This window comes from Osmia lignaria, chromosome 4 (genome assembly GCF_051020975.1).
Source record: "Osmia lignaria lignaria isolate PbOS001 chromosome 4, iyOsmLign1, whole genome shotgun sequence".
In the NCBI taxonomy this organism is placed as follows: domain Eukaryota; kingdom Metazoa; phylum Arthropoda; class Insecta; order Hymenoptera; family Megachilidae; genus Osmia; species Osmia lignaria.
Window position 1 is genome coordinate 5,416,665 of NC_135035.1, and position 19,301 is coordinate 5,435,965.

The window sequence follows — 19,301 nt, forward strand, 5'->3', positions numbered from 1 at the left end:
AGAACAGAGGAAGTTCAAGCCCAGTGGGGCAGCTAGGCGCAAGGCCCGGCGGGCGCGTTTAGCGCTTGAAGGCAGTACCGGCCCAACTAACCCCACTGATAAGAAACGCGAGGTTGGCACGACCCCAACGACGGCTGCCGTGGCGGGAGGCCCGGCAACCGGGCAACCCCTCGCAACGACGTCGAAGGCTGGCGACAAGGAGGCGAATGGCAAGGGGCTGAAAAGGTCCCGACCATCCGTTTCCCCAAGCACCCAACCACTCGCTAAACGACGGCGGAAAATATTTCCTACGCCCGTCAGCTTCAAGGAGGCGCTGACATCGGATAGGAGGCTGGCAATTGCACTGGCCAACTACCCGGAGTCGACCCTTACAGAGGCACAGGCCAACGCTGTCGAACGGGCAATCGTCGGGGCGTTGTGTGGGATCCCCCAAGGGGCAACCATGACATGCTTTGACGAATGCCGGTTTGGTGGCGGAGTCCTTTTGATAACATGCATGAATGCAGGAGCAGTAGAGTGGCTGAAAGCCACGGCTGCCAGTATAAAGCCCTGGGAGGGCGCGGACCACCGGGTGCTAGACAGTCAGCGTCTCCCGCGGCTTAAAAGGTTGATGACAGTCATTCCCGCTCCTCCGCTAGCGACGGAGGCCATCCTTAGAATGATGGGGGGTCAGAACCCAGGGCTCCGCAACAACCTGTGGAGGGCTTGGAGCAGACGAGAGGGGCCAAATTCGGTCACACTCGTCCTGGGGGTTGATTTCCCCTTACACGACCTTATCGTGAGACAGGGCTACGTGGTCCACGTGGGACTACGCAGGGCCCTTTTCAGGGAGAGACCCGCTGGGACCACAGAGGAACCTAAGAGCAAAAAAGAAGACGCCGAACCGGGACCGGGAGTAATGACCTCGAGGTCGGATGAAGGTATGGATAGCGAGGGGACCAAGGAAGAAGAGGAACTCAGCATCGCTGCCGATGCCCTCTGGAACCCTCACTCCCCCTACCGCTACTATCCCATCTCGGAAGAGCAAAGAACCAGAGGCGGCTGCCGATCCTCCCCAAAGTTTAGGGGTCGACGGTAAACCACCACCCCCGTCTAGTGGGAGCACCCCAAGGCAGCAGTGCCAAGGGGAAGGCCGACCACGGCGGAAGCAACGAAGAGAACCGGGTAGTAAGGGGTACAGAAGGGATACCAACGCACTCTGCCCCATGCCCTGAAGACCTACTCTATGACAACTAGAGGGAGAGGCTCTGGTAAGGGCCCCCCTTAAAGGTACGTGTAATAGGCCCTGGTGGGGAACAGACTACACCCACAGAACTTAAGCAAGGCTGGACCAACTCTGGCACCAACAGAGTATCAGACGGTACCAGGTTCTCGCAGATTAATCTGCAACATTGTAAGGTGGCAACGGACGTTCTCCATTGCCGTATACCGATAGGGCAGACAGATATAGCCCTCATACACGAACGGGGTGTGGCTCACTCTATTATGATACCACATCCAAAAGATCCAGGGCTTGCATCTTCGTCAAAAGGAAGATAGCGGCCCTGAAACTCAATGAATTCTGCACAAGTGACCTCTCAGTGGTTAAGGTGGAACTTAACCTCGGAGGGAATACGTCAGAGCTGGTCGACTGCTCGGCGTACCTTCCGTACGACTCAGTGGACCCTCCGCCTACAAGGGAACTCGGAGTACTGATTGACCACTGTGCTGCCAACCGACGCACTACCTGCAATTGCCAAGCTAAGGAAGGTCTTCCCCACAGGCCCAGCACCGGGGTTGGATCGCATCAGACTACCGAATGGGAGTATGACGAACAACCACAAAGAAACTCTAGAACATCTGATTCAAATACACTTCCCGGGCTCAGTAGCAGGTGGTCGGGAGCGGCGGCCTAAAGTTGCTGCGTGCACCGACCACGCTACAGCGGACTGGGGAATAGCTGAAAATGTGATCAACACGGACAGGGTAAATTGGCTCCTTTAAGAGATTCAAAAGCCCAGGCACAGACGGGATCTTCCCGGCACTCCTTCAGGAGGGCGGAGAGGACCTACACAGACGCCTGGGCCAAATCTTCTAGCAAAGGGCTATATACCCAAACCCTGGAGATACTCCAAACTAGTGTTCATACCGAAACCAGGGAAGGACAACTACGACTCGGCAAAGGCACACAGGCCTGTCGGCCTCACCTCATTCCTACTCAAAAGGCTGGCGAGACTAGTTGACAGGCACATTAGAGAGGACGCTCTGATCAGCAGACCACTGCACCCCTCTCAACATGCCTATTAAAACGGCAAGTCCACCGAGACGGCACTTCACAACCTGGTGGGCTTTATTGAAGAAGCACTGTCGAACGGTGAATCTGCCCTCTGCATCTTCCTTGCCATACAGGAGGCTGCGAGGAGACACAACATCGAGGATTCCATCGTAAGATGGATCCACAATATGCTGGTAAACAGAACAGCAATAGCAAGCCTAGGTGAGGAAAAGGTCAGGGCCGATGTCGTGAGGGGTTGCCCACAAGGAGGAGTCCTATCCCCCCTAATGTGGACCCTCGTGGTGGACGAACTCATACGGATACTCACGTTAGAAGACTTTGAAGTACAGGGATACGCCGACGACCTTTCTATCATAGTTAGGGGCAGACACTCCCTGGAATTGGCGAGGAGATTGCAAAAGGCAATCACACTCGTTGAAACGTGGTGTCAATCACACTCACTCACGGTCAACCCGAGCAAAACGGAGTTGGTCCTATTCACAAGGAGAAGACGCTTTTATTTCAAGGCTCCTCGCCTTTTTGGGACATAACTCCAACTCACAGATGAGGTAAAATATTTAGGTGTAATACTAGATAAGAGACTCGCCTGGAAAAGTCATGTGGACAAGCAGACGCGGAAAACAATTAGCACCTACTGGGCCTGTCGCAGAATGTTTGGACCCACCTGGGGACTCAAACCAAGGGTGGTAAGGTGGATCTACCAAGCCATCCTTGAACCTATTGTAATGTACGCCTCAATTGTGTGGTGGACCTCCAGAAGAGGGGAGCATATAGAAGGACCATCGCGAGAATCTACCGAATGGCGTTGTTGGGGATAACAGGTGCGCTCCCCACCACGCCAACTATGGCGATGGGTGCACTGCTTGATATCAAGCCGCCTCACCTAATGGTGATCGCGGCGGCCTGGAGAGCAGCCATCCACCGACACCAGGCCGGAGAATGGTCACCATCGCACAGCGTGCACACCACGATCCTCACGGAGGTGGAATCGGAGTCGATTGTGACCCAAGGTGGTGACCATTGTAAGACAGTGTACCTCTTCAGCCACAACTATGAAATTATATATCCCAACAGGGAGGAATGGCTGGACGACCCTAACAGTATTCTGGCTCCGGGGGGGGGGGCTGGTCTGGTTCACAGACGGCTCCAAAACCAGATCCGGAACCAGAGCCGGGATATCGGGAGTAAGCCCAAGGATCGATATGCCCTACAAGCTGGGCCACCTCGCAACAATCTTCCAAGCAGAAGTGTTCGCCATCTGGGCCTGTGCCAACTATAACCTGGACAGGGCTCACTTTGGCAAGCACATCTTCATTTGCAGCGACAGCCGTGCTGCGCTTAGTGCCCTCCACAAAGTGGAAATCGGGTCTAAGCTAGTCAAGGACTGCGCATTGACCCTGAGACGGCTATATCTGAACAACAAAGTCAAACTGCTGCGGGTACCAGGTCACGCTGGCATCACAGGTAACGAGAGGGCTAATGAGCTGACGCGACTGGGGGCGATAAGCATTCAGCCATGCCCCACGTACCCCATTGGTGTCTCAACCTGTGCGCGGAGGGGCCTGGCCAAAGAATGGTTGAACCAGGAATTTACTAGGCTCTGGCGCAACGCAAACGGTATGGGACACACGAGGGCCCTCTTTGAGGGACCGTCGCAGAAGCTAGGTGACACTCTAATCCACCTGGACAGGGCGCAGCTGCGCATGCTCGTGAAACTAGTGACAGGTCACTGGTACACGAGGAAATACCTTGCACGCATGGGACTCACCGGTGAGGCGGTATGCCTTAGATCTGAGCAGGAGGATGAGACGCACCTCCACGTGCTCTTAAGATGTAGGGAGCTAAGGGCCCTAAGGAGATCAATCCTGGGACCTCGGAGCCCTTATCGCTAAGCATTTCGGCTGACCTTATGTCGGTGCTTCTGCATTTTGCAACAGATGCCCAGCTGCTAAGGCACAGCCAGTAAGGAGGCTGCCTCATGGCCCGGGTACAATGGTCCTTAAGGACTGAGGGCCCGGTTAGCCTCAACAATCAGTAATAATAATAATAATAAAATGTAGCAAGAGGTTTCATTAATAATAATTGTTACGCAGTTGTATAAACAAAATATAGACTATTTTACGCCTTTTAACACATTTTGAAGTCGGTTGTACTTTTTGTTACAAATTATTTTATTTTTGGATTTATTTTAAATATATCAATATTGTTATATATCACTATACATATTATTCAGTAGAATAAATAAAAGTTTCTTAATTCTTAGATATAGTGTTTTGAATCCAATCAATGAAGGAGGAGGCCTTGGTGTAGACAGATGGTGCACCGATTGTACCGCATGGGACGATTCCCCAGGACACGATACCTATGAGCTCGTTGTTGAGGACCAATGGACCACCAGAGTCACCCTGAAACCACGATTGTGATAATTAATAAAACGGTACTAGTTAGATCGGTCAGAATTGTACGATTTCTTACGCTGCATGCCGAGTAGCCACCAGTTAGAGGACCAGTGCAAACATTGGTTTCGTGCAATGGAGATGGGCCGACAAGATATTCCACAGCTCTTTTGCAGGTGGCAAGGTCGATCAAAGGTAACTTGGCGGTTTGAAGTCTGTCAGGCATGATTGGATTGTTACTCCTCGAAGTTGATCCCCAACCTGTCAATGTAGCTGTTCCGCTTGGTGAGCTACCTGCTCTTGGTAGGCTCACTGCCTTGACTACGCTGCTCATCGTCAGGGGTTTGGACAATTTCAACAAAGCGATGTCATAGGGAGCTACGTTTCTAAAATTTTCGATTAACAAAATTAGAGAATAGGCTTGAAATTTTACTGCAATGAAATTATAGCGTTTGAAGTCCAGTCTACCCTCTTACCCAACGTATTGTGGATGAACGAAGGACTTCTCAACTATGATTACTTGTTCGGAATTTTCTACTGTGTTCAAGCTATGTTTTCCACCTTTAACCACGAAGTTACCATATGACGGTACAGCAAGGACACAGTGTCCAGCTGTAACGATCCATTGGTTATTTATGATAGATCCACCGCAGAAGTGTTGGAGGGATGTGATACCCCACTGAAGAGTGACTTGCCATGGAGCGGAACTTCGTGGAGCTTCCGATCCTCCAACGATACGACTGCCCAAAAATGGCGTGGGGATCCCAAGGTAGGGCTTTGCTGTTGAGAAAGAAGAACAGTGTTAAATTTAAAGTGTCGTTTGAGCAATGTGACAATGAAATCCTAATTTAATATTGTATATTGTATATTATTTTAGATGGTAATATTAATAAAAATTCACTTACTGGCTGCAGCCACTGCAAGAAGGGCAACAAGGATGATCAACTTCGAAGACATTTCGATGGTTTGATACATTTCGATGCTGTTGGATCTTAAATAGGAGTCGCTCTTCCTGATACCGATAACGATGGCGTATCGACAAAGGTAGCTTTTAATCGCTGTAAAAAACAGCGGTACTTGTTAGATTAAAATGATTTCAGCATGTCCAGAGATTTCATTCATTTTCATGATCGATGTGCCTGTTTTATCTGTTGAATATTAAATTGCGAAACTTACAATTTCCTGAACACTCCGACTATCAAAAATTTTAATTAAAAGGTGATCGTTGGGAGAATTATGTTTTGGACATTTCATAATGTATGCCGTGTAATTATTAATATTCAAATTGGAATAAAAGATTATATATCAAAATTACGAACATGTGACATTTTAAATGTGTTACATCCCTAAAATAACAATAACAATTTTCTACTACAATTGTAGCGTAATGATTAATTAAGGTTATCTATATTGACATAGCATATGTATCAATAATATTGAAATACTATTTTAATTTTATTTGTTTATTTCGGAAGGTCTAACAAAAAGTAACAACGCAGTTATACATTATCTTTAATTATTCATTCTTTTCTTAGAATTTTTAAGCTGATAACGTGATATTGTTGTCATTATTGCTTCCAGTTTTTCAATTTTTAGATATAATCTGTTTGTATTGATTTGTTTTAATCGATACGATTGTAACCTTTTGATTGTGATATGAGCAGCCGCAATCCATCATGTCTGTCCCGCCATTGATAAATTATATTTGCTTGCTACGAAAAATTATCAATATCTGGAGTTTATCGAATTGTACTTGCAATTATTTTCGCACGCTACGTGAGAAGAGGAGTAGGTAATGGTGATATAAGGAACATACGTGTTGGAATTATTATTGTTTCTTTATTTGCCTATATACTATTTTTCTATTGACTTGTCACAAATGTACTGCGGTAAGTATTACTGCAGTAGAAGTGATAGCGAATTTATTCAGGAAAGAAATTGTAATTGTAGTAGCCGAAGAGTGTTTGCGTGGCATTCATTCCATGTTCTGATGGATCCAGTCAACATAGGAGGCGATACTGGTATATACAGAGGGCATGCGGCTAGATCCACATGGCATCATTGCCCTTGAGACAATACCAACTTGGACAGCTTGAGCTCCACTGCTTTGGGCAAGTGGGCCACCAGAGTCACCCTGCAGACAAGACAGAAATAAACGCATATTGAAAGAAAAAAGAAATTAATATTAATAAATGTGTGTGCTAAATTCCTTTTCTCTTCATATCTTGAAAAAATTCCTTTTTCTATCAATTTTCTTCTTTCCAAAAAAAACCTTGAATCTACCTACGGAGCAGGCAGACACTTCCCTGCCAGCAGTTCCACTGCAGACTTGAGTGCGGAAAAGTTCAAGTTGTTGGTCAACGGTTAGCTGGGATGTCAGTTCCTTCAAGCATTCTTCGTTGCTCAGGATTGGTACAACAGCCTTCTGGAGTTGGGCGGATGCTCTTGGATGTTAAACCCCATCCACTGAGAATAGCCTGTCCACTTTGTTTCTGTCCTTGTGCGGGCAGCTTGACGGACTGTACGTTGCTGTTGAATTTCAGGGGTTCTCCAATTTCAAATTGGACGATCCAAGAGCAACACCTCTGCAAATTAATTGAAAAAAGGAAATAAGTCAATGGGACGTGAAATTTTGTTTAGCTTATCTCATTGTGTTTGCGTAGGGAATAGAGAATGCCCAACTGAGATTGTGGATTATCGAACACATAAGAGATCAACGAGGCTGATCTAGTTTTTAATTTCAATTTCGAGGTTTTCGTTACGCATTTTGTGAATTTTTTGAAGAGTAATGGAGAGAGGAAAAATTCATATATGGAAAATAATATTTGGAATATTACAAAAATTTAGAAAACGTAATTTCAATGGTTCACTTTCCAGGAGTAAATAACCATCCTTAACAAAATACCGTTCGTAGAAATAGCAAAACTTTTTTCTGTATAAACTATTGAATTTGAGAAAATATGAAATGAATAAACAGGGAAATATTCGAGATCTATGAATTGCTCGTTCTGTGCTATGTAACAGATGTGAAAAATTCAGGCGCAAAAAATGCAAGAGGCAATCAATATCGAACGGTGCGGCGCAACAAGTGAGCGGTATATTTTCCGGTAGTGACGCAATTACGCTAAAGGTAGTTTTACAGGGTTTCGTGTGTGTTTCTTCGATCAGATTCGAAACCAAGGAACTAGGTCAAATTCGATAACACTCTAATTTCATGAATTACTGTTTCAAACAATATATTTTAAGAATCGTTACACATGCTTTTTTCTAATCTTCTAATCTAGTTACTGTTTTGTAACAAAAAATACATCCCAATAAATTATTTTTATAATGTTGTAGTAAAAATATTTTTAATATTTTTAATACATACTTTAATTGGAATACTTGTTTGAAAATATAGAAAAATATTTATTTTTTCAATTTTCTTATAGGGAAATAATTTATATTTATACAAAAATATTCTACTTGTTTAATAATAAAAATATTATAAATGATGAAAACACTTAAAATATTATTATATTAATTTAAAACACATATTTATGTTTATCTTTGGTCATTAATTTGAATCTAGAAAACAAGTGTATCATTTAAGATAGATATTAAAAAACATTATTGCAAGGTTAAAAAGGAGATTACGTAATACGTAAAATTAGTAAGAATATTTATAACACATATTCGTTTATTATTACTGATATTGGAAATATAAAATAAATTGATACTCCTGTTTATTAATGTTTATATGCTTATTTACCTTGTTATTCTGTTAAATATAAAAGAAATAATTAACAGAACAAAATTTTTTATAATAATACAATAATGAATATCCTGTTTGATCTTTACTTTGAGTTATACTTTATATCAATTTTGCAATTTTTCTATTGTTGATGAATAAGGGTACGTTTATGTTGGAGCGTCGATAAACGATAAGAGCGTCGATTATAGCTGCGAAAAAATATCTCTGGTTTGTTTATAGTAGAGCTCTGATAATAAGACAACATCACATTGCTATGATCGACGCTCTTATCGTTTATCGACGCTCCAACATAAACGTACCCTTAGTTAATCAACAAATACAATAATTATTTACACATAACATGGTTAATGCATAAATGATAAAACCATTGATGGCTCCAAATTTATCACAGGAACAGGATGCACGGTGATTATACCATCTACCCACAAAATAAAACTTCCGGAATAGGTATACATACATACCATTATACATTGGTACATCAGAATTAAAAAATATCTGCCTCAACTGATATATTATCATTTATCAGAAACCTTTCACCCGCTGATGACCCCATTCTTAAACAAAAATGTTTATAAACTTTTAGAGATTTAATAATAATACAATATTAATAATAGCTTTCAGGGGACACATTTTGCCTTACATTAAATCTACCGGAAAATTCCGTCCGCTTTATGACTATTGAGATTTTTCGAGTAGTTCAGGAATAATAATTTTGTATGTATTATATGCTTGCTATGGGATTTACCTCCTTAATCATCGATGTAACTAGGATCTTTTCTAGGGTGGGCCAGATCACTTAGAAATGTAAAAATTCTGGGATTTTAGAATTTTGAAAGATTCGAATTCTGAAACTTAAATTTTGGAGTATTGGAATTCTATAATTTGAAAATTTGGAAGTTTCAAAATTTTGGAATATTAGAATTCTATAATTTGAAAGTGCTAAAACATTGACAGTTTTGAATATTGGAATTCTAAAATTCTGGGATTTTGTAAATTTGTAAATTATGGAATTTTGAAAATCTAGAGTTCTTACTATCTGAATGTATAAAAATAAACAGTGGTATATTTATTCCTCAATTACAATCCAACCACTAAACTAATCACTTAAAAATTAATACAAGAGTAGATTAGAACATAGCTTATTCATTATTCCTTAATCCACTGTGAATTAATTAACGTTCACATTATTAAAAAATTTCGAAGATCATTTTTAGATATACTATGTTTCGTTCTTTTATTCCAGAAGTAGTATCTTAATATTATACTCTAAATTTCGTATTTATAATACGTTGAATAATTATTTGACATACATCACAATTATATTGTTTGTTAACATTTGAAACACCTTTGCATAAATCACATTTTTAGTTTTGTTATCATCGGATATTCAGAAGAATTGATTTCTTTTTTCAAATATTTCAGAGATATCCAGAAAATTATTGTCCAATTAATTATTCTTTTACAAATGACAATTCTTTTCGCTCTTACAAAATTAATACCTATAACTATCAATTAAATCAATACTTTTAATTAACAAAAATCTTGTATGTTACTAAAATTAATAAGAATAAACACATCATGTTAAATAATTGAAAAACTGAATAATGTTCTTTTGAAAGATTCCCGAAAATTGCCTTTTTTAATCATCATCATGCCATGGAGACAGAAAGTAATATTATTTTCAAAAGTAGTGGGGTTATGCAATGAAAAATGAGATTTGGTATGATGGAATAATACTGAAAGAGCCAATATTTGCTAGGCGACCGAGATAAACAGAAATACACGAACAGCAGCCAAAACGGTTCCAAGATCCGATCCTAACATCGAGTCGATCGTCGTTGCCAAATTTCTTTACGCCATATACTCCCTCGCTAATTTTAGGTGGCTCCTTGAATGATGCTCCAAGGTACACGTACGTAGCCGTCAAGGTGGAACGAGACGAGTGGCAAAAGTTAAAAGAGGAGAGAACAGAGAGGAGAGAAAACCTCGGTCGTCCGTCTTTGCCGTTGGCTCTCGCCCTCGCCAATCTTGCCTGCTTGCCTTTTCGAATGTCCACAATCGGCCTCTGCCGTTAGGTCGACGACCTCGAAGCGATGCACGCGAGAGAAGGACACATGGGAAATGATAGGAAAACTAAACGTGGCCTACCGTTCGCTGCGAACCCTTCGAAACTGACCTCTCAACTAATCAACGTTTCCAATCTTATAATCCTTGCACTACCAAAGTAGTTTTTTTGCAGCACAAATCACAAACGTAGGGTATTTTGTGTGTCTACCTTGTTACAGGATTTCTAAAAAAATATCGTAGAATCTGAAATTCACAAATTCTTCTCAAATAAAGAAAATAAAAAGAAAATTCATTTACCATTTTGTATTCTACGGCTTCGTTTTTGAAACATAAGCAAGTGGAAATTGGAATATCAATTTCGAACAGCTGACAGCTGGGCAGACAGCCCTTCTCGTATTGTCTCGGACCGGTGTCCAAACAGAGAGACGCGTGAACGACGAAAAGCTACAGGAATTTCATTTCTTATTCTAGAAAATGTTTTAATATGAAACTAAAAAGATTTTGTACGTTTTGTTGATGGTTATAAAAGGTCACTTCTGGTAGATTCGATATGATTTTAAATAGTTTTGTATCCATTTACTGGCATTTCTGTCTATTGACATCAGTAGGTAGGGGAGAGAATGGGCTTGCTTCGCCCCAAGATGTGAACTGGCCCTCTAGTCATTCTGAAATTCTAAGGTTCTATGATTTTTAGGTTTCAGAATTATTTAATTCTAAAATTTTTAAATTTCAAAATTCAAGCATTCTAGATTTACAGGATTCTAAAGCTCTGAAACACTAATATTCCAAAACTCTAAAATTCTACAATTCCAAATGCTTAAAACTTCAAAACTCTAAAACTCTAAAACTCTAAAACTCTAAAACTTTAAAACTCTAAAACTCGAAATCTCTATGTGCCTAAATTCGAAAACTCTAGAGGTCTAGAACTCTAAAATTCTACAATTCCAAATGCTTAAAACTTTAAAACTCTAAAATTCTAAAGCTCTAAAACTCGAAAACTCGAAAACTCGAAAACTCGATAGCTCTATGTGCCTAAATTCGATAACTCTAAAGATCTAGAACTCTAAAATTTTTAAATTCAAAAATTCTAAAATCCTTCCGTAAAATTATATGGTTCACCTGAAAAAAAATCTTAATTGTGCTAATATTTTTGCATACCATATAAAAACAAAGGAAGTAATTTTTTTTGACGAAAGAAGAACGAAAGGAAAACTTATCATAATACAAAATGAAATTATTAATGCAACCTTCTGTTTTTTAAATTTATGAAGATCTTTTACCTTCTTTAGCGTTTGAAACGTCCCATTAATATTTGACGTTTGATCAAGATGCAACGAGAAACTGCTGCTACATGCTTCTTCGGGTTTGACGAAAGCTTTTGACTCTTGCCCCTTGTTAACGCGTTCATCGAGATACACCCACTGAAAAATCACCGTGGTATAAGTCAGAAGAATTTCAATCAGATGAGTTCTTGTCTGGTTTCCGCACAAAACTTTCCACGTTTACATGACATTTTGTTCGCAGCATTTCTTTCACCATTGTGTTGTTATGATGAAAGTGCAGGTTGACTCGATCGTGAAACAATCTTCGTTACACAGTAAACTTTATTCTTGGGTATTTTTAACTTTACCTGAAGAGTATTATAAAAATAGTAATTAAAAAAAGAGAAATTTGTACAAAATCAAAATGTATAATTATGTAGTATATAATTTTATGTAATAATAGTGTAATCATCTTTAGAAGTCTCAATAAAATAAAGAAGTACGATTATTTCGTTTTATTTCATCTAAATTTTCTATAAAAATAGATATACAATTTCTTATGCGAGAGTTGTAATTGAAATTGTTTAATTTTTTCGACAGATAAAAATGTGGGGTTATTATTATTATGCTTTTTCTTTATTTTAATTGGAGATTTATTTTTAAACAGTAATAGTAACTCCAATTATTAAAATAATCAATATTGTTATCATATTTTCACGCCACTTTCAAAATTCATTAAAGCGCGGGAAAATATTGAAATTTAAACTAATGGTAAGGAAGGAGTAATGCTAAAGGTACTGAATTAATTTGTACACCTAATAGTAACACAAAATTATTTTATTTAATAATTATTATTTATATGTTTATATGCGTCAAGAAACGGAAATCCATGTAATCCCAGAGGGAATCATTACAATAAATATATATAGTACTACAAAATTAGTAGAGAGTTAATAACATGAAATAGTAAAATTCAAAACAGCTTTTATTTGATATGTATAAAATAATTTGTATAAAAAAGAAAGAGATAGTACTCACATGAATTTAAATAATGCTTTCAAAAAAATACCAATCTGGACAGCGAATTCTATTTTATCTTTATTCAAAATAATTATTGGAAATCAGTAATAAAATTTTCAATTTTATTTCAAATACTTATTGGAAATTTATTATGTTGCAATAAATTCAACTGATATTTATTTTTGAGCTTCAGTTAAAAATCTACCGTAGATATATATGTATATATCTCCTAAAGGGTGGGTCAAAGTTATGTTTTTTAGTGGAGATATAAAATATAAATTTTCGCAATATAAAATATGTTGCAAACCTATTTTTTATTACTTAACGTGTAAAAAATCAAACAATGAAATTTCTAAATAATAATAAATAATAAATATTCAGTTCTGATAGCAAGAATAGTTCTTTTTTTTTTAATATTCTTTATAAATTCCTTAGGCGTTCAATATTAGATACTATTTTCAGGAATCTCTATTTTGACATTTCTTACTATAATTTTTCAAAATTTAAACATTTATACACAAATATCTATCAATTCTATCATATTTTAATATTATTTTCATTCAATAAAAATTGGATGATCCATATTACATGCAGTTATCATTCATAAAAAAATGATAAAATTATACATATTTAAATTAAATCTATGTATATATACATTTCCAGGTTAAAAAGAATCTTTTTATTTATGTCCTACTTTTTCCGGACACGCTTTTTCTGCCGGAAGTCGCGTGCACGGGTTTCAAGAACATCAATAAAGGCTGACTGAATTTATTACACGCGAGCAAGATGAACGGAGATTTCTACCGGTATCTGTAGAAAAATATTCGAACCCGTCACGCGTTTGACGCAGGAAATCAGTCGATTAATTAACTTTACAATAAAACACAACAATGTTTGAAACTCGTGTCGCGTCCCTCGTTATTAACACGCTGGTGTGCCGGTCTACAGTCATCATCGATATCCGGCGACTATTTTTCAAATCCTATAAATAAAGAATGTAACAACAAACTCGGACAAATTTTAAACCGATGTTACCACGTAAATGTCTTGGTAAAAAATGGTTACACGCACGAGATACATTTCTTAACTCAGAATATAGAACAGTCATTCTAATAATATCTACGTATAATATACAACATTAATTCTCGAGTGTACAACATTAATTGTGTATTAATGTCGAAATCATAATGATCTTGGAGAATAGTTAATATTCATTTACAACTCCAAATAATTTTAGAGAAAATAACAATGTACATGTATTTGAACCTTTAATATTCAATACGTGTAGTTTTAGTATCTCAAAAATGTAACATTAAAAAAAAATGCAAATTGTAAGTTTAAAGATGTTTTGTACTTACAAGGGACATTACCCAAACGACACACGCCGATTTTGATGCCCTTTAAGTATGATATAGAACTCAAAAAAATATTTGACACGTATTTTTTTTTATCGGCAATCGTCCATGCTGAAAGGGTGAAGAAAATGACAAAAATAGGTTATTTTCAATATATTTTTTAAACAAATAAATTTATCAAAAAGGTGGCTACATAGAAAAATTTGCTGTTCAAAAACACACAAATTCCATTTTGAATTTTTCGCCTACACCTAATAGTTCCTGAGATATTCAAGAAAATGTTTCGCAACCCCAACTTTGAGGACTATTTTCACCCCTTCAGCATGGACGATTGCCGATAATAAAAAATACGCGTCAAATATTTTTTTGAGTTCTATATCATACTCAAAGGGCATCAAAATCGACGTGTGTCGATTGGATAATGTCCCTTGTTAATCTTCGATCAGAGGACCTTGGAGAAAGCCCTAATTTCAATTTAATTTTATATTTCATATTTGCATTTCATTTTTTAAATTTCACACTGCTCCTTTAAAATTTATTCTTCCAATATATGGAACTTTTTTATTTAAAAATTATACATTTAACTTTAATTAAATACGTAATATTAATTCAGTTGTTTTTACCATACAATTATTCTGTAAATTTTCCGAATTGAATAAAGTAATATAAACAATAGAATAAAAGATTAATTAAAAGTAATAAATAATTTTTCATTCGAATAAATTTTTATTTAAGTAAAAAATTATTCGCCATTGTTTAAAAACTTTGTTTTATTCTGATATAAATTCTGAAATATTCTTTCGTAAGTACAATGCAATATAAAATGCACTATACAATAGAACAGAAAGACACGTGAGTGAAAGAATTAACGATGACACAATAATCGAGGGAATCGGCGGGAATTCGTTGATTCGAGGCTCGTTAGGGCGACGCAATCGATGGCTGATCGCTAATGAGACAGCGTTTAGAGGCGGCCGGTTAATAGAAATCAACCACGTATCTACCACACTTTAATTCGTTCTACACTGGTGCACGACCCGTCCTGTCGGTTACTGCGCCCACGTTCCCTGCAACCGGATGTGTAAAGCGCACCGGCCAGCCGCGGAACGTGACTTGTTCGCGACATGTCAGAAACTCCGTGAGCCTCGATCTAAAGTACCCTTTCCTTTGCGTTGCCATCGCAATCGCCGTCGCGCGAACCAAGGAAACGAATAATTACGGATTCGTGTCTTTCAACACGCGTGATTTTTTTCAACCGGACAGTTTTTTTTTTAACCTGTGACCGTCGCCATACGACTTCCTTCTCAACATTCTTTCCTTATTTACTTGGAATTTTCAAGTGCTAATATTTAAATAATAATAATTTGTCTGTTTGTTACTTCGTGTGATCAGTACAGTTTATATTTGTATACATTCTAAATAGATGTATAGATTTTTGTTCACAGAAAATTACAGAGTGATGAGTTAAAATAAATTTTGTTACCTTTTGTTAATATTTATAATGTAGATATTATAATTTTTTGGAAAATAGTTTCCTATGAAGTGTATAAATTAATTAGGTTCCTTTTCTTTATTTTAACACAGTAATTCCAATTATTAAAATAATCTTTTTCCTTATCATATTTTCGCGCCACTTTCAAAATTCATTAAAACGCGGGAAAATATTCAAATTTGAAATCATGATTGAGAAGGGGTACTGTTGAAGGTATCGAATTAATTTGTACACTTAATATCTACAATAATTTTACATATTTCGCAATAGATCGCAATATGTATTTGTATTTTTACTGGGATATTGTTTTATAGAATCTAGGTAGTCGTTAGTTTGTTGATGTATATTTTTTAATATACATATTTTTTTTTATTAATATTATTAAAAACAAGAATCGGAGCTATTAAATACAGTTATTACAGATGATAATTATTATAAATATTTTTGTATTATTAATGATTAGTTATTGTAAGTATTTTTGAGAATAAATCTGTTAACGTTCATACAAGTGAGAATTTTGGTATCAACATGTTCAAAGAGAAATTAGACTTACATAATAAAGCATTCAGAAGAATAACCACACTGTCTTATTTCATCTGTATACAAAACTGTAATCAGTTATAAATATTCATCAGTTAATCCATAAACCATTGTAAGGAGAGGGGAGAAAAAGGCGTTTCGTCTCGGGATCGTCTGTCAGAATCGTCAGTGGGGCTGACAACAGACGATCCCTGCACCAGACACTTATCATACCGCAATTTGGAACTTCTATACAGGGTGTTCCAGAAATAGTATTAGTCCTTTAAGGGAGTGGTAGTTGAGATGATTCTGAACAATATTTTCCTTTGCAGAAATGTTGTTTGAAGCTTCGTTTTTGAATTATTAAGGAAAAACACTGGCCAATCAGAGCGCGCATTGCACGCAGACTGAGGGACGAAAGCTGGGCTTGACCTGAGTCCCGAACGAACACTTTCGGTACCCCGCCGTCCCTGAGTCCGCGTGCTATGCGCGTTCTGATTGGCCAGTGGTTTTCCTTAATAATTCAAAAACGAAGCTTCAAACAACATTTTTGAAAAAGAAAATGTTATTCAGAATCATCCCAGCTACCACCTCCATAAAGGACTAACACTCTTTTTGGGATACCCTGTATATTCGAACTGCAGGCCAGGCGACCACTTGCGAGAACACTGTCACCGATCATCTCGCCGCCGCCTAGCGGTTCCCGGCCCGAACTAAAGGCGTCTGAGGAGACGAAACCCTCCCTCCCCCTCCACTAAACGCCTACACCATCTGCAATACACTCTCGTTATATTGCTACGTGAGCAATTTGATGTTCACATGGATTTTAAAAAGGCCACCCTTCCGCCATCATAGTCTATCAAAATGATACCTACATTTCTATCTCTCCTTTTCCCTTAAAATAAGAATTTGGAAGATCCTACAATCCTATCGGCGGCAATATAACGAGAGTCTTCTTATAAGATATTACTATCATTTTCCATTCGTAAGTAATCGGAATGAATAATTTGTGATTAGTGAAATATTCCTATTTTTCATAATTTTAGTTAATTTATTTTTAGTAACAAATAGCCACTTTTGTCATGTTTTTTCCCTAGCTTTTCCTTCTTTTGGTGTTACATAAAACTTGTTGTAATTGATAAATAATATTTTTTTAAAACCAACATTGAAATATTTCCTTTTTTTTTTAAAACTATATTCAAAAACTCGTGTAACAAACACGCTTATTCTTATTTCTCGCTATGTAAGTTGAAACATTACATAGTTGAAGTTCTTCCACCGTTACAGTTTGTAGTTCATTCCTATCATATTTTACGCAGTCATCGTTTCCATATTTTACGTTTTATGATTAGAAATATTGCATTCGCATAACGATTTATGAGTTGCAAATTGTCTAAATACCATACAGTCAACGTTTCAATATTTTATCTGTTATATTTCCACATCGCGGCTATATGAAAAGCGATGGTGTTGCATAGTTTACAACGAACATTTACTTTTTATCACATTGTATATTTCACAATGTTACATTGTCTGATATTTTCCGCTACATTTATTACACAGGATTTCACGAAATATATAATTTCAAAGTAACAATAAATCAAAAACTGAAAATTTATCTGCAAATAAAGGTATGCCATAAGGCAAACCATTATTTTGAAAATAAAAAAATAGAAATTGTGCAACTGAAAGAAAAACTTTAAAACGGATTGCAATAAAAAATAGACATTGTGTTACCTGGAATTTTTCATGTGATGATAAAAATTATGGAAATAAAAGATTTTGGGAGAGCCACCAACATTTTTTTTTAAGAAACAAGAGATTTCAAGAAGCCAATGTGGTGAAGCATCCATAATGATATGGACAAATATTGTTTACAATGGAAAATTAATTACAAAAATCGAAAATCATAATAGTAGAATAGATAAAAACGAATGAAATCATAGTGGTTTATGTTTTTAGAATAACAATATATAGGGTTATCCAAATTGAGTGTCACATCTTCGAATTAAAATAAAACACAAAGTATCATATTTGATTTTTGTATGGTTACTTTATTATGATACAAAGTCTATTTTATGACACTAATTATGAAAAACAATAACATTCAACAGTTCTCCGCTTTTTTGCGAGTTTGATGCGTTTGACCAAACGAAGGAGTAATTTTTCACGAGAAGGAGACACCAATTGCCACCAAGATGATTTAACACCATTAGATTTTTTTTATAGGGTTTATGGAAAGTGAAGTTTACGCCAATAATCTAAAATCTATTGACTAATCCAAAGACTGAGCAACAAAATCACAGTCGCTATTAATGAAATTGAATTCCACTTGTGTGAAAATATAATGAAAAATTGGGTGAAACGCATCAGGCTCGTGAAAAAAGCCGAGGTGGCTTTCCTTCTCGAAAACATTTTTTTTATGTAAAATGAGGCCATCTGCAAAAATGTCAGTGGAATCGCATTTGACAGATTTTCGGATATATTGCTGTATTAACTGCATTTTTATTTTACGCAATCGCAGTAGATTATGTAATGGAATACAACGAATACAACTAATTGTTTTTTGAATTCCATTATATATTTCTTCGGTTTTTAACCATTTTCTGCTCTAATAAAATCCCTATATTCAACTAACGGCCATACGACTTAGGACTACTACCGGTTCTCGTCCGATCACCGAAGTCAAGCTAAGTTCGGCGCGGATAGTACTTGGATGGGTGACCGCTTGGGAACTCCGCGTGCTGTTAGTTTTTTTTTTCTTGAAAAATAAAAATTTGATAGCCGTATTGGATAAAACTCTCTTCCATTTAATTTTTAACCGACTTCGAAAAAGGAGAAGGTTACTCAATTCGATCAGTATTCTTTTCTTTTTATGTATGTTCGCTGATTACTCCGAGACGGACGTTACTCAACCTCCGAAAAAGTTGAAATGTATATAATATACTATTTAACGATTAAATAGGTTTCATTAATAGCTCTGGAGTATTGGTATAAATGAAATAGAAATTATTTTATACTTTTTAGCGCATTTTGTTAATGCAGCAAGGGGTTTTATTAATAATTGTCACGTAGCTGTATAAACGAAATATAAATTATTTTACACTTTATAGCGCATCTCGAAGTCGGTTACATTTTTCCATAAAAATTATTTTATATTT

General features: G+C 37.2%; 2 protein-coding genes and 1 non-coding gene across 3 annotated transcripts; 1 reads left to right on the forward strand and 2 right to left on the reverse strand.

Moving 5' to 3' along the window:
• Positions 1–4,420: 4,420 nt before the first annotated feature.
• LOC117603291 (trypsin-like) lies at positions 4,421–5,737 on the reverse strand. The gene is made up of 4 exons (XM_034322285.2): positions 5,577–5,737; positions 5,148–5,451; positions 4,751–5,057; positions 4,421–4,680 (listed from the first exon to the last, which is right to left on the reverse strand). Exons 1-4 carry the CDS (start codon positions 5,644–5,646, stop codon positions 4,528–4,530), a joined length of 834 nt encoding a protein of 277 aa, XP_034178176.2. The 5' UTR covers positions 5,647–5,737; the 3' UTR covers positions 4,421–4,527.
• Positions 5,738–6,222: 485 nt separating this feature from the next.
• Positions 6,223–7,292, reverse strand: LOC143305278 (trypsin-1-like; the record flags this gene model as incomplete). The annotated part of the gene is given in 3 exon segments (XM_076688148.1): positions 6,223–6,805; positions 6,959–7,103; positions 7,105–7,292. Coding segments are annotated over 3 exon segments (492 nt in total), but the record flags the coding sequence as incomplete, so codon positions are not given.
• An 11,480-nt stretch (positions 7,293–18,772) lies between these two features.
• On the forward strand, positions 18,773–18,893 carry LOC117603602 (5S ribosomal RNA). The gene has a single exon (XR_004581247.1). It is a non-coding gene; the product is annotated as a 5S ribosomal RNA (ribosomal RNA).
• Positions 18,894–19,301: the final 408 nt, after the last annotated feature.